At 32.8% G+C, this 16,045-nt stretch overlaps 1 protein-coding gene across 1 annotated transcript in view; it reads left to right on the plus strand.

Annotated features, from left to right (window-relative positions):
* The first annotated feature begins 394 nt into the window (after window positions 1-394).
* Window positions 395-16,045, plus strand: part of LOC134694042 (ecdysone-inducible protein E75-like) — a 58,795-nt gene continuing 43,144 nt past the window's right edge. The window contains exons 1-2 of the mRNA XM_063555039.1: window positions 395-523; window positions 3,285-3,395. Coding sequence (XP_063411109.1) covers window positions 3,350-3,395 — 46 coding nt within the window. The 5' untranslated portion in view covers window positions 395-523; window positions 3,285-3,349. The remainder of the gene's footprint in view (window positions 524-3,284; window positions 3,396-16,045) is intronic.

The raw sequence follows: 16,045 nt of genomic DNA on the forward strand, positions 1-16,045 counted from the left end.
AATTATTCTTAACTGTTTTTCCGTCTGACCTGTCAGCTGTTTTCGGCTAGATTCAATGACGTGACATAGATTCTATTTATAGTTGTTTACTTCTTTCTTCGCATAGCCTCAAAGTGCGATGGGAAGCAAAAATGGCCTTTGAAACGATGATTTTGATTGGCCATAGTTCATGACCCAGATACTTATTTACAACGAAAATCTCTCTTTTCCCAAGTGAAATATTGAGTTGTAGCAATTTTTTTCAATAAAATGTAATGTTTCACCTCTATGTAACTGAAAACCGGCACGGTTAAATGGTAAATTAACGAATAATACACAAAAATATGTAATGAGTTCACAATGTCATAGTTTCCAATCAACCAATCAAATTGCGGGTAATCGTGGGCGAAAAACTGGGTCACGATTTGTCTGGATGTGTGTCACTCTGTCATGAAGAGTTCACGGAACATTGAAGAATAAATCAAAAACAACTGAAAATTAATGGAGTTTAATGCTGAATATTAACATCATATATATAATACAGGTAAATTTCTTGCTTTTTGTCGCGAAATTTCACTAAATTTCGGTGCGCGGACACCAAACCGGCGAAAAAATGCCGAGTTGTTTACGCCAATGTGCTCCATGTACTTTTTCACCCTGAACTTGATTCGACAGATGTATCACGTACCCTTAATTAATTACATGTTGAGTGACCATCTGTTCCGGTCAAGGCAGGTAGAAAGGAGTTAGTGTAGGGGATTTGAGTAACAGAACAGTAAAAGATGACTTTGAATGGTTGGAAATCAAAACAAAATAGAAAGTTGACAAAGGGGCACTAGGCAGGTGTTTTGTCTATAGCTATATTTTACATATCAGTCAATCAACCATAGCTCTTTTACAGATTTGAGAGAAACAAAATTAATACAGTATAGTGTACATACACATAGATAAAACTTATTTTATCCTATATATTTAGCGTACCTGTGTATACATGTATGTAATTTTAATTTCATTTGAAGAATAACAAACTAAAGCAACATAACACCCCTGTAGGCCTAATACATCACATTACCTACATTGTAAGTGTTTCATGTGACCAACTTTTAAAGGAGCATCACACATTTCAATTGAGAGTGTACCCGGTGAAATCAGTCGTTCAGTAACTCAATAAGAATAATCCTGTCACTTCCTTTAACCACATAATGACATATTTGGATATTTTTAGATGCTAGGAAAATAAATTTTGTTCAACTAATCAGAGCAATTCCCCCCTATAGATGTTTTTGTTTTTCCCAATGATCAATGATGATACATTTTGTCAGATCCTGTCTTTGAACCATTTCATCAATCTCACCGTTAACAGGGTTCCTTTAGGAAGAGGCCTAAGTCACTTCAAAACCCAACAGACTCATACCATGCTTACCGTAAATACTAGTTATATTCTTATATTAAGTACTCCAGTTTCCCAGTATCTTTTACAACTGCATTTGTACCAGTATGGTGACTACAAAACAGGGTCGTATTTTATTTTTATTGATGAGTTTGAATGTCCATGGTATCATGATACCATCATGACCATGGACATTCAAATTTAAACTCATCAATAAAAATAAATTGACAACACCAAGTCTAAAAAAGAAAACAGACAAACAATAGTACACAAAAAACAAGTATTATGCTTTTTCAATTTTTGTGGGTATTCATTGAATAAACACGTGTATAAGGACTTTTATCACTGTTTGTGTTTTTACTCCCTTGCTGCTACAATGTACACCAAGGGTAATAAAGCATGTAAAGCATTACCTTTGACTGTTGTTCCAAAAGAATTTTCACATAATTATCAAGAGCTGGGATATTCATGTCTTCATACACATTCTTCTTGTAATTCATCATTTTATTGGACTTGTTTATACTTATTATTTTCAGGTTTTACACAACATTACCTCTAGGGGTGCACAAATTAGCTATAAGACATTGTTTGTTGCTTCATAATTTGTATCTTTTTAAATGGGGTGACTCCTATAGTACATGTAGTATGAACTCTGAACATGCTGACATAAAGCAGCTTCATGGAGATGGTGTAATAAGGGTATAAACTCAGAACAATGTTAGTTGGTGGGCCTCATCAAACATGATCTCAGAAGATAGCTAGAAGGTGCGCCTCATCAAACAGGATTTCAAAATGAAGGTAGATGGTTTGCCTCATCAAAATTAAAATCAGAAGGAAGCAAGTTGAGCTTAAATTCAAATCAAATGAAATGAGATTATATATTCACCTCATCATGCTCATTTAACTTGAACTAGGAGAAGGTGAGAAGGCTGTCTTATCATGCATGGACTTAAAATGTAACAAGATGGTGTGCCATTGCATGCACTTTGAACAGTCTCAGCAAGCTCTTGTGCCTAATTAGACATGTTAGACACAAACTTAAAAACAAAGCAAGATGGTATACCACAGCATGAACTTAAAGTAAGTTAGTGGGCCTCACCAGGCATGAACTTAAAACAGAACAAGTTGGTGTGCCACACGACCTTAAACAGAGTTAACTGGTGTACATTTACCACACGACCTTTAACAGAGTTACTGGTGTCAGGCTAGGAAAACCCGGGTTTTCCCAGGCGGGTAATACTTTGCCAACCCTGACTGGTGTGCTTCATCAGACATGAACTTTGAACAGCAAGATGGTATGCTTCATCAAACATGAGTTTAGAACAGGTGAGAGGACCTGCCTCATCAGACATGGACTTGAAACGAAGTGAGATGGTGAGCCACAACATGGACTTACTAATGAGCAAGATAGATGGTCATGCTGGTGTTCCTTATCAGACATAAACAAAGAACAGAGTGAGAGGGTGTGCCTCCAATTAATTACTCCTTACATATCCTGGTCCCACCATGGTTTAATGTAGAAAAAAATCAACTGTGGGTGGGTAAAAATTTGTCATGGATTCTTTAAACCACATCGAATTGTGAAAAGCTATGTATTCAAATTTCACATGTTTCAATATGTATCAAAATGTGAAAAGATATATATACTTGTATATTCAAATTTCCATGTATGCATTTTCTTCAACAATGTTCAATGCATAAAATATGTACATTATATTGTTCATGTACCATTTAAGGTAACTGCATATATAAATTTTTATACTTTTTTACATGTATGTTGTATGAATGGATGAGGGACAAATGATTAATACTATGCTGTGGACATCCACACTTGTGGATATGTTATTTGGTCTTATACCATTGCATAGAAATCATTTGCAAATTATACTAATAAAACTATTTTTTTATTTTCTAGACTTTTGCAGAAGGCGATGGCATTGGCCTTATGAAAAAAGTTTCAGATTTGGGTTCCACACTATTATGAATACTACCACAATGGGCAAAGAGGCAAGCTTGGATGGATTAGGTAAGTTAAACAAAAATGAGCAAAGAAGATAGAAGTAGCTTTGGATGGATTAGGTAAGTGAAACAATAGCCAAAGAGCAGGATTCTTCATCAGACAAGTACACTGAGTCCTGGAATCACCATTTTCAAAACTGGCAAGTCCAAAAGATGCATAACTTTAAGATTGCAAATGTTTTTATAAACTAAACATACATTCATAGCATCATCATGATCATTGTATAGGAAATGTTTACAGGTAATATGAATTTAATGTCATTTCATTGCTCTATTAGCATGATTAGGTCATGGAGACTAAAATGATAAATCATATTGCAATTAAGATATCTTCTTCTTACTGTTGGACTCATCATGCCCTAAAATAATGAGTCTGAACTTGCCTTCAAAAATCCTAATTGAGAACTCTGAAAGAGGCAAGTTTGGATGGTTTTATAGGTACATCCATGTAAGTTAACCAATAGACAAAAAGGCAAGGTAAATTCAAAAATTTTGTCAGAGGCAAAATTTGAAGGATTAGGATAATTTAAAATAAAACGACAAACAAAATGTTACATTGACAAAGAGGCAAGGTAAATTAAATGATAGCATGGATAGTGCAAGAGGCAAGTTTGGATGAATTAGATAAATTAAACAATAGACAAGGAGGCGAGGTAAATTAAACATAAACAAAGATGCAATTTTGATTGAATAATGTACATGTATTAATATTGATTGTCTTCTTTGAACATTGTTTTGATCAGTTCTCAGTTCATTGTCTTCCAGGACTAGCAAATATTTTAACAATATTTTTTAAGTGACTGCATTTTTCGTTTCTCGTACATGAACATATTATCATGACGAGAAATTTGCTTTTTATGGGAAAATAAAAAAATAAATGTTGTAAATATTGCACATGTATTCATCAATTATTTTTTTAAGTTCTGTGCATTTCCTGTTCAGATACAATCATGACATTTGAGATTAAGGTATAAAAAACACCTATATAAACATACGGTTAACCATGTCTCGGTACACTTTCAAATGATGTCAATTGTTTTCACCTCAACTGTGATGAAAAGCACCTGCTATTAAAGTTCCTATACATGCTTTAATATAAAGGTCAACAATTGTTTAGTTGGTAAAATGTAGTCCATTATAATCATCAATACACACACCAGGTAAACCAAGGTTCATTTCCAGGAAAAAATGAAATATATACCTGTACATATGGTACATTTGCAGTTTACATTGTTGTACCAAGCACTGTCTTATACGTAGATCATTCCATTGGTAATAAACTCATCATAGATACCAGGACTAAATTTTGTATATACGCCAGACGCGCAGTTCGTCTAAAAAAGACTCATCAGTGACGGTTGAATCCAAATTGTTTTCCTGGATGTATGTTTCGAACTATGAATGTATTGAACCTTTGATAATTATCTGGACCTGATTAAATATTTTGTTCAGATCTATGATGATTTCTGGTAGAAGGGGTAAGTTGAAAGATACATCTTTTATAGTTTTTCTCAAGGTTTTCAATTAAATCTAGGGGGCCTCGGTGGCCAAGTGCTTTTAGTAGTTCTACTACTGTAATGACTAGCCAGTCAACACTGTGAATTCAAACCCTGAGCATGCTGGTGCGCTTGCATTGACTCTAAATGTTAATTTACTAAGATTGTCATTTTTCCTATCGAAGGTTGGTGGTTATCTCTGTGCACTCTGACTTCCTCAACCAATAAAAACTGACATGATCTTTTAACTGTTGCTTTTTCAAAGAAAAATGAAGTCACCAAGCAAATACCTTCATGTGATGACAATCTCCCACAACACAGATTATTCATAAAATCAAAAAATTATCCTGTATATTTAAAGAATGGAGATATTACAGTCAGGTATAAATGTCAATTACAAAAAAGGGGATTCAGTTGAAAAAGTATTGATTTATCATGATCTGACACTTTTGATATTGATGAAAAAAGAGGGACAAAAGATACCAAAGGGACAGTCAAACTCTTAAATCTAAAACAAACTGACAACACCATGGCTAAAAATGAAAAAGACAAACAGAAAAACAAAAGTACACATGACACAACTAAAGAATTAACAACACGAACTCCACCAAAAACTAGGGGTGATCTCAGGTGCTCCGGAAGGGTAAGCAGATTCTGCTCCACATGTGGCACCCCTCGTGTTGCTTATGTGATTACAAATCCTGTAAATAGTCTAATTCCGCATGTTTTCTGTAGGTCAAATTCATGAAAGGGAAGGGGATTGTAGTTACGACGTAAGGAACATATCCGATATCATTTGTGAAACGGTTATTCCATAACGGTCAACCAACTCGTGATGGCGTACGTGAAATTTACGAAGGGATGATTTCAACATCACCATTTGGAACTCTTGGTTTGAAAATTGTCACCATGATCTGACACCATTAATGCTGGGAAAAACTATCACCCTGATCTGACCTTTTTGATATAAGTAAAAATTATCACGAAGATCTGACACTGTTAATGCTGGTGAAATTTATCACTATGATCTGACACTGTTAATGCTGGTGAAATTTATCACCCCGATCTGACCTTTTAAGGTAAAAATTAGCACCAAGATCTGACATTGTTAATTCTGGTGAAATTTATCACCAAGATCTGACACTGTTAATGCTGGCGAAAATTAACGCCAAGATCTGACCTTTTAAGGTAAAAATTAGCACCAAGATCTGACATTGTTAATTCTGGTGAAATTTATCACCAAGATCTGACACTGTTAATGCTGGTGAAAATTAACGCCACATTCTTAAGCTGATCCGACACTGTTAATGCTGGTGAAAATTATCAACAAGATCTGACACTGCTTATGCTAGTGAAAATTATTACCATGTTCTAAAACTTATTTGACACTGTTAATGTTGGTGAAAGTTATCACTAAGATCTGACACTTAAAGGAAAGTTTATAAGTAGTTTAGTTAAATACCATGGTGGTCCAGTTATGACTCAATCTGTTTAAAACATAGATCCTGTATCTACATGTACACTTACAAAGACCTCAGGACATTTTGTTCTACTTTCTATTAATTAGTAATTACAACATATTTTTTATCAATGTTTGATTAATAAAAAAGAATATATGTGGTATGATTGCCAATGAGACAATTCTTCACAATTCTTCACAAGAGACTAAATTACACAAAAATCAACAACGTTATGTCACTGTAAGGCTTTCAACAATGAGCACAGGCCATATTGAAATTTTTTAAGGTTGTATCATTATACCCCCGCTTTAAAAAAGGGGGGGTATACTGTTTTACCTCTGTCTGTCAGTCCATCCGTCAGTCCGTCCCATGAAACTTTCGTCACATTTTTCTCAGGAACTACACATCCACCCTTTCTGTAATTTGGTATCAACATTTATATATGTCAGCCATACCGTGTGATGCAATTTCAGATTCATCACTTGACAACTTCCTGTTTACCGAACACTTGTATGATTTTACACATGATAGCCAAGTTGAAAATTTTCGTCACATTTTTCTAAGGAACTACATTACAAGGATTTCTGAAATTTGGTTTCAGGATTTATATAAGTCAGCTATACTGTGTGATGCGTTTTCAGATTCATCACTTGACAACTTCCTGTTTACCGAACACTTGTATGATTTTACACATGATAGCCAAGTTGAAAATTTTCGTCACATTTTTCTCAGGAACTACAATACAAGGATTTCTGAAATTTGGTTTCAGGATTTATATAAGTCAGCTATACCGTGTGATGCGTTTTCAGATTCATCACTTGACAACTTCCTGTTTACCGAACACTTGCATATTCTTACACTTTTAATATTATCCACTTGCGGCAGGGGTATCATCAGTGAGCAGTAGCTCACAGTTTCACTTGTTCTGACTTAACCTTGAGGGTCCTGGAAGGTCATTTAAACAGAAAGTAGAATGGATGGTTTTCAGATCCTTGTAAACCAACTGAGACTGACATACATGTACAACATGATGTATAACTATCTGTCAATCTTTATTTTAACCATAAAATTGAGAATGGAAATGGTGAATGTGTCAAAGAGACAACAATCTTAACAAAGAGCAGACAACAGCTAAAAGCCACCAATTGATGGGTCTTCAACACAGCCAGAAATTCCCACACCTGGAGGAGTCCTTCAGCGGCCCCCCAAACAAATAAGTACAATGGTTCAGTGACACTGGATGTCATACCAAACTCCAAAATTATACTAAAAAAAGAAACTAAAATTAAATTTTGGTCATGATTCATGTTTCAAAAATAAAACTATATAGTTTGTCTTTAATTGTTATTGAATTCCTGTCTACTCTGTCTAGTTCAAAAGTCAATATATATCGTTTGTAACCTCTTACACCAAAGCCAGAATGTTTCATTTATTTCTTGGATGATCGAAAGGTTAAAAGTTATGAACCAGGAAAACCCGACAAAACAATTCGAAAGAATAATTGCACATGACCTTTGAAATAATTTGTTTAAATTTTATAATTATATGAAATTTAAGTGTTTTTAAAGTATATATTCTGAGGGGTTTAATGTAAAGTGAAACAAATTGAGTAATAACATAACATATGACCTGCATCAGACAGAAATCGACCTTATGCAAGTTCACGTACACATGTACTGTGGATTCATTTATTTTTCGTGGGTACCAATTTTCGTGGATTACAGATAACTTGCATGTTCATGGATATTTAATTTTGTGGTTTCTCCAAAGTCTGCATATAAGCCTATAGTAAATTTGATATTCATTGAACATTTAATTTCCTGGTTTACATGTATCTATGAAACCCATGAAAATTGGTATCCAACGAATAATAATGAATCCACAGTACATGTTTAAAGCCTTTGGTGGATTTTGGAACATTCAAATGTGAAATAAAAGATGAACTTGGGCTTGTTTTGTAGTGTTCTATAACTCATAACATCTAAATTTTCAAATAGTCACAGACTTTGCATAGAGATTTTGTCAATTGTCAACCCAACATAAGTTAACATCTACATGTATTGGTATTCATTTGCATAACGGTCGATTTCTATCTGACAGTGTTCATACGATGTTTTTGGTAGTTTTTTACAGCCCCTTTATGTTCTTTTTTTGCAAGTGTATGATGATGTCATTTGTGACCTATTTGCATGTTGATTCCCATTGATTTTAGGCTATAATCTCTTTAAAATAATATGTAATGGATTAGGCCGTTAGTTTTCTGGTTTGAATTGTTTACATTGTCATTTCGGGGCCTTTTATAGCTGAATATTTTGTATGGGCTTTTCACATTTTTAAGGGTGCATGGTGATCTATAGTTGTTATTATCTGTGTCTTTTGGTCTCTTGTGGATAGTTGTCTCATTGGCATTAAGACCGCATCTTCTTTTTTATGATCATTAGTTATTTTTAAGTCAATACAATTGTTTTTTGAGTACTGTTGAACTAAATACTAATTTCATATAGGCTGGTACATGTACAAAATGTATGTACGCATGATGAATGTAGATTTTGTCAAATCAACAAAATTTAAATACCAAAGACTTTTTTTCTCAACAAAAATCAGTACCCATGACAATAGTAATTAGACATGTTTTGGGTACTCTACAAATTGTACTTGTTGTAATATCAATTATACAGAGTGTTACTATACAATGTACCAAGAGATGTGTTACTTAATAGTATGATTATGTAATGTCTTGTCTGTAGTCCTCAAGGGATAACTTTGACCATGTTGACGTGTATGTTTATAACTTCTTCATAATATCTTCTATCTTTATAAGGATCTGTAATTATGTATTTAAAGGTTCTCACTTCAGCTAAAAATCAGTTTTAGTTTAGTTTAGTTTAAACATATTTATTTATAGTGGATTGGGAAACATTAGTTTTGCAACTTATATTAATCCCTTTCCACTTTGCGGGTGCGAGTGCTGCCTTGTAGCGGCATTAGCCTACTCTTTTTCGAAATCTACAAGGGTGTCTTTAACGTGCAAGAGATATGGCTCTCTCTTATCATGGGTCAGCCATTTATTGTCCCCGTCCGACGGACTATCATCGTTTCCTCAAGACCATACACGCAAATGGTGTCAAGGGAGAGCCGAAAATTAAGGTCCTGAAATTTTCATCCCAAACGGGAATCGAGCCAGGAACCTTGTGTTAGTAGTCCGATGCACTAACCACTACACCACGGCTCTCTCTATTCCGTTTTGAGTTAGTCCTTAAGCATGTTAATGGATAACATTTTGACCTGTATGCTTATTACTTCTTCATAATATCTTTTATCTTTGAGGATCTTTAATCATGTTAATTGTTTTAGTCAAAGGTTACTGTTAAACAAGTAGTAAAATTTCTATAAATGTAGATAATTATACTGCAGATCCAGATTTCTTCTTATTTTTTGGGGAATACAAATTTTCAATTATTTAGTGGGTACAAATGTAAAACCACAACAACAAAAAAGTATGAATATAGACATTGTGTAAACAAGGAAATCATACATTGTATATTGATGAAAATAGTCATTTTGTTAATCCTGATAATTTGTACCATTGCAATCTAAGTTAATTGGTAATTATGATGCAAATGATCAGTGGCCTCAGAATTTTGAGAAGTTCAGATATAAAGTAATGTGTAGTCCTTTCTCATCTGCTCATAGCTAATATAAAGTTAGTTTTGTTTGTATAAATATGAGAAGAATAACTATTTGATATTCTGAAGGGGGAGGGAGTACGAAGAGTTTACAGGGATTTTTATTATTTTTTTCTGTGTTATTAGTTAAAAAGAACTAAAATTTAATTTCACCACTGTACAAAATTCTTTACTATCTTAGGCTTGCAAGCTTAAGGTTATTAACATTTAATTGTCGTATAACCTTTTATTAAATGATAATCATGATAATCCTTTCACAAAGTTCACAAAAATAAAAAAATTGACATTAATCCTAATTTTAGTGTCAATTTTTCTAGTGAACTTCAGGTACAGAATAAGAATATTTCTGTATTATAATACAAATGTACGGTACATATAATTCAGTAGAACATCCAATACATGTACAACGTCATGTATTATAATACTTATCATGCTAATGAACCTAACATGTAGTTCAGTAGAACACATTGACCATATGATTAGGATTATACTATAAATGGTTTTAGTTAATTAATATCTTTTTAAAGGAGATGTGGTTTGATTGCCAATAATATGGCATGAATGAGACAATGGTCCTTCAAAGGTTAAATGACGTGCATATTAGCATTGGTCTCTAAAAGGCCTTCAACAATGAGCAAAACCCATACCATATATCGAATAATAATAGAAAGCCCAGATTTGTTCAGGGACATTGATGGATAAGTGGTCTAAGTTAAGTCAAACTACTTTTTCACTAGCCAGTCAACGCTAAGAATACTAAAGTTGTGAGTTTGAATCATGTGCTGGCTGTGCACTGGATCTTATTTCACTAGGATTCAAGTTTTCCTAAATCCATGAAAATTAGTTCCCACAAAAATAAATGAATTCACATGTAATTGTTCAATAATTAAGAAGACACATTTTGCATAGGTTTTAAATAATTAAAAAATTATATGTACAAATACAGACAAAATGCTGATATTGAAGGCTGTTTTAGCTGACTGCAAGGTCTTATTTTGAAGAGAACAGTGACTTCATAATACCACACATTATATAACAAAGCAGTCAGAAATATAGGCACCTTTTGGTTTAAAGGAAGGATTATTGTAATACGTGTACATGTATTTAGGTCATTTAACTACCTATTCAATATCTCAGTTCATTTGTACTGGCGTTTAACAGATTTAATGGAAGATTGACCAACAGTCATTTAATGGAACTTGTTATTTATTGAGTTGACAAGTGTTGATATTAGTTTATACTGTTACATGATTATTAATGTTCTTATTGTGTTATCGTTTAAATTATGTGATTGGCTCAAGCTAGGATCCAGCTGTTGACCAGTGGATAGCATTGGTTGTTGTCTACCATCATTTTTATTCTTTTCAGCTTCAATAAGCTGCCTGTCATGGAAGTGTATGGGTTTGCTCATTGTTGTAGGCTTGGTAGTGAACTCATGGTGAAGTGGGGGTTAACTTCCCAAAGGGACAAGCAAAATTAAAAATTTTGTCAATTGGGAATCAAAAATATTGATTTGGTAAAGGTTTTTCAAGAACCCTTGGGAATATAAATTTGTTTAGCAAATGGTGCCATTGAGTTGTATAATTAAAATAACCAGGTTTACCATTCCATTCCAAACTTTTCCATATGTCCACACTATCTATTCAAGACAAGGTTATTTCACCATGCATGTTTTGGTTGGTCAGAATATTATTATTGAAGATTTTTGGTTCAGGGACATTGTAGAAGTGGTCAATAATTTGGAGACCTATATAATGGACAGAGGTCAGTTATTGATTTGTTTTGTAGGGATCTGTGACTTGTTAATCCAGCTCTCCAGGTGGTGGCTATGGATTACATATATATACAGGTCATTTACTGGACTGGTCATTAATATTGTTATTGGTTTTCTGCATGGTTCTTTAATTGTGTATTAAATGAATATTTTTAATAATTGATTTTTTTACCCTTCACTGATTTTTGATAGATTTCTATCTGAAATTTTTTGGATAGATTTGAGAGGAGTCAACAATATGTGAGACTAGAAACTTCCAATACCAATTAAGTTAATTGAGGTGGTACCAAGCAGTTCTTAACTAAAATTGTTTTGGCATATTAAATTTTCATAAAATTTTGACCAAAAAAAATTATAAAAAAAATTCCAAAAACTTGAACCGCACAAAATTCCAAAAACTTGAACCGCACACTTTATAAATTGTTTTTATTAGATTTATGGAGTTTTGACAAACACTTGAATCATTGATGAGCTTTATATTTCCTTAAAAAATAGAATCAATAAAAATGATTAAACGGTCAGCTGATTTTTAAAGAGTTACCTCCCTATAGTGTTAGACAGACTGAGTCATTAAATCTCACAGAATATTAACTGTATCAAAGTATTTTTTTTTCAAAACTTATGAAAATTAAATGAGCCAAAATAATTTTATTCAAGAAGTTTGGTACTAGTCATTATCTGACCTGACATATTGTATTCGTAGTGGAGGTTAATCAGTTCCCAAGTATTGTTGACTTTTTCAAATCTATGCAAAATCTGTGAAGGATAGAAATCTTTCCAAAATATATTAATTTATGAAATATTTGCCAGTGGATGTTAGTTAATTAGGTACAATGTAACAACAACCAATTAACCAATACTTGTATGGTACATTTATGTTAATTAGGTTCATTGTAACAACAACTAATTAACCAATACTTGTATGGTACATTTATGTTAATTAGGTTCATTGTAACAACAACTAATTAACCAATACTTGTATGGTACATTTATGTTAATTAGGTTCATTGTAACAACAACTAATTAACCAATACTTGTATGGTACATTTATGTTAATTAGGTTCATTGTAACAACAACCAATTAACCAATACTTGTATGGTTCATTTATGTTAATTAGGTACATTGTAACAACAACCAATTAACCAATACTTGTATGGTTCATTTATATCATAATCTGATGATAATAATTTCATTGTTCAGCTATCTTTGACCATCACCCACATCTCTTGTTATTTGTTAATGTTCCTATATATATGTACATTAAGTAGTTTAATTTCACAACAAGAGACTTGATAACATTTTGTAGCAGTTTTTTAACCTCAAAAATATAACAGCTATATTTAGGTCAGACAATAGATTTGTAAGAAGTTTATAAATTTCACCACCAAGGAACTTGGAAACCGTTTTTTTAACACCTAATTTATTTGGATGTGTAATCAGGTCATCAGACATTAGATTTATAAAGAAGGACATGATAATACACATACTGAGTCCTGTTGACCTATTAACCTATCATGAATTAAGTATATAACTTTGTAAATACCTTGTTTACAACTTAAAACCACCTCAGCTGTAAAACGGGTCAATGTCAAGTATATAAAACTTCATATCAAAAAATAATTATTATTTTCTATAAGGAATCAAATAAACTTTGTTAGGTAGATCTACCTGCATGACCAGTAAAAAAGATAATGTCCAATTGACTGTATATTTATTATTCTTTGGGGATAAAAACTTGGTGCATTCTTAATCCATCATCATGTTCATATATGTGGGATAACAACTTTTGTTTATTTTGTGGGAATAGGTTAATCATGAATTTAAATGTTCATGCAATGAAGTAAAAGTTTCAAAGGCTAGTATGCAGAAATTAGCAAAACAATGAAATCAAATATCATGATGAATTTAACTATTTTTATACGACCGCAAATTTTGAAAAAAATTTCGTCGTATATTGCTATCACGTTGGCGTCGTCGTCGTCGTCGTCGTCGTCCGAATACTTTTAGTTTTCGCACTCTAACTTTAGTAAAAGTCAATAGAAATCTATGAAATTTTAACACAAGGTTTATGACCACAAAAAGAAGGCTGGTATTGATTTTGGAAGTTTTGTTCCCAACATTTTAGGAATTAGGGGCCAAAAAGGGCCCAAATAAGCATTTTCTTGGTTTTCGCACTATAACTTTAGTTTAAGTTAATAGAAATCTATGAAATTTTGACACAATGTTTATGACCACAAAAGAAAGGTTGGGATTGATTTTGGGAGTTTTGGTTTCAACAGTGTAGGAATTAGGGGCAAAAAAAGGGCCCAAATAAGCATTATTCTTGGTTTTCGTACAATAACTTTAGTTTAAGTAAATAGAAAATAATGAAATTTAAACACAATGTTTATGACCACAAAAGGAAGGTTGGTATTGATTTTGGGAGTTTAGGTCCCAACAGTTTAGGAATTAGGGGCCAAAAAGGGACCCAAATAAACATTTTCTTGGTTTTCGCACCATAACTTTAGTATTAGTAAATAGAAATCTATGAAATTTAAACTCAAGGTTTATGACCATAAAAGGAAGGTTGGTAATGATTTTGGGAGTTTTGGTCCCAACAGTTTAGGAATAAGGGGCCCAAAAGGTCCAAAATTAAACTTTGTTTGATTTCTTCAAAATTGAATAATTGGGGTTCTTTGATATGCCGAATCTAACTGTGTATGTAGATTTTTAACTTTTGGTCCCGTTTTCAAATTGGTCTACATTAAGGTCCAAAGGGTCCAAAATTAAACTTCGTTTGATTTTGACAAAAAATTAATTAGTTGGGTTCTTTGATATGCTGAATCTAAAAATGTACTTAGATTCTTGATTATCGGCCCAGTTTTCAAGTTGGTCCAAATCGGGGTCCAAAATTAAACTTTGTTTGATTTCATCAAAAATTGAATAAATGGGGTTCTTTGATATGCCAAATCTAACTGTGTATGTAGATTCCTCATTTTTGGTCTTGTTTTCAAATTGGTCTACATTAAAGTCCAAAGGGTCCAAAATTAAACTTAGTTTGATTTTAACAAAAATTGAAATCTTGGGGTTCTTTGATATGCTGAATCCAAACATGTACTTAGATTTTTGATTATGGGCCCAGTTTTCAAGTTGGTCCATATCAGGATCTAAAATTATTATATTAAGTTTTGTGCAATAGCAAGTCTTTTCAATTGCACAGTATTGCACAATGGCAAGAAATATCTTATTGCAAAATATTGTGAAATAGCAATTTTGTTTTTAATTAGAGTTATCTTTCTTTGTCCTGAATAGTAAGCAAGAAATATCTAATTGTAAGAATTTTTTTTATTTGGAGTTATCTTTCTTTGTCCAGAATCAACTTAAATCTTTGTTATATATACAATATACAATGTATATTCACTTTTTACTACCGACTGATAAATTAAAATAATCTTTACCATTCAGTGATAACAAGCAGTTTTTTTACATCTTAATATTTTATGATGTATTTAAATGAGTAGTAATTGTTGCAAACTCCATTAGAAATTTTAATTGAGATTAGTTTTGGAATAAGGGAAAGGGGGATGTGATTAAAAAAAATGGGTTCAATTTTCTTATTTGAAATTTCATAAATAAAAAGAAAATTTCTTCAAACATTTTTTTGAGAGGAATAATATTCAACAGCATAGTGAATTGCTCTAAGAGAAAACAAAAATTTTAATTTCATTAGAACACATTCATTCTGTGTCAGAAACCTATGCTGTGTCAACTATTTAATCACAATCCAAATTTAGAGCTGAATCCAGCTTGAATGTTATGTCCATACTTGCCCCAACCGTTCAGGGTTCAACCTCTGCGGTCGTATAAAGCTATTCCCTGCGGAGCATCTGGTTTATCCTTAATCCACTAAGATAAATGAACCCACTACTTTACCCTTCAAAGACCAAAAGGACACAGAAATGAACAACTATAGGTCATGACACCATACAGCCTTTAACATTGATTTAAGCCCTCACAGCATAAGTCCCCTATAAAAGCCCCCAAAATGACAATGTGAAACAATTGAAAGGAGAAAACTAACAGCCTTATTTATATTAGCCTGTCAATGCTGAGGATCATACATTGCCTTCAACCAGCTCTAAATCTTAAGTGTCAAAGGTCTGTCCTTAACTTCATCCACCAAAAATAAACAATCTATCACGAGAAGGCAAACTTGCAAAAGGGGTGTTATTAAGCACCACCAATCAATCAATCATTTGAA

Source organism: Mytilus trossulus, chromosome 13 (assembly GCF_036588685.1).
Source record: "Mytilus trossulus isolate FHL-02 chromosome 13, PNRI_Mtr1.1.1.hap1, whole genome shotgun sequence".
Lineage (NCBI taxonomy): Eukaryota > Metazoa > Mollusca > Bivalvia > Mytilida > Mytilidae > Mytilus > Mytilus trossulus.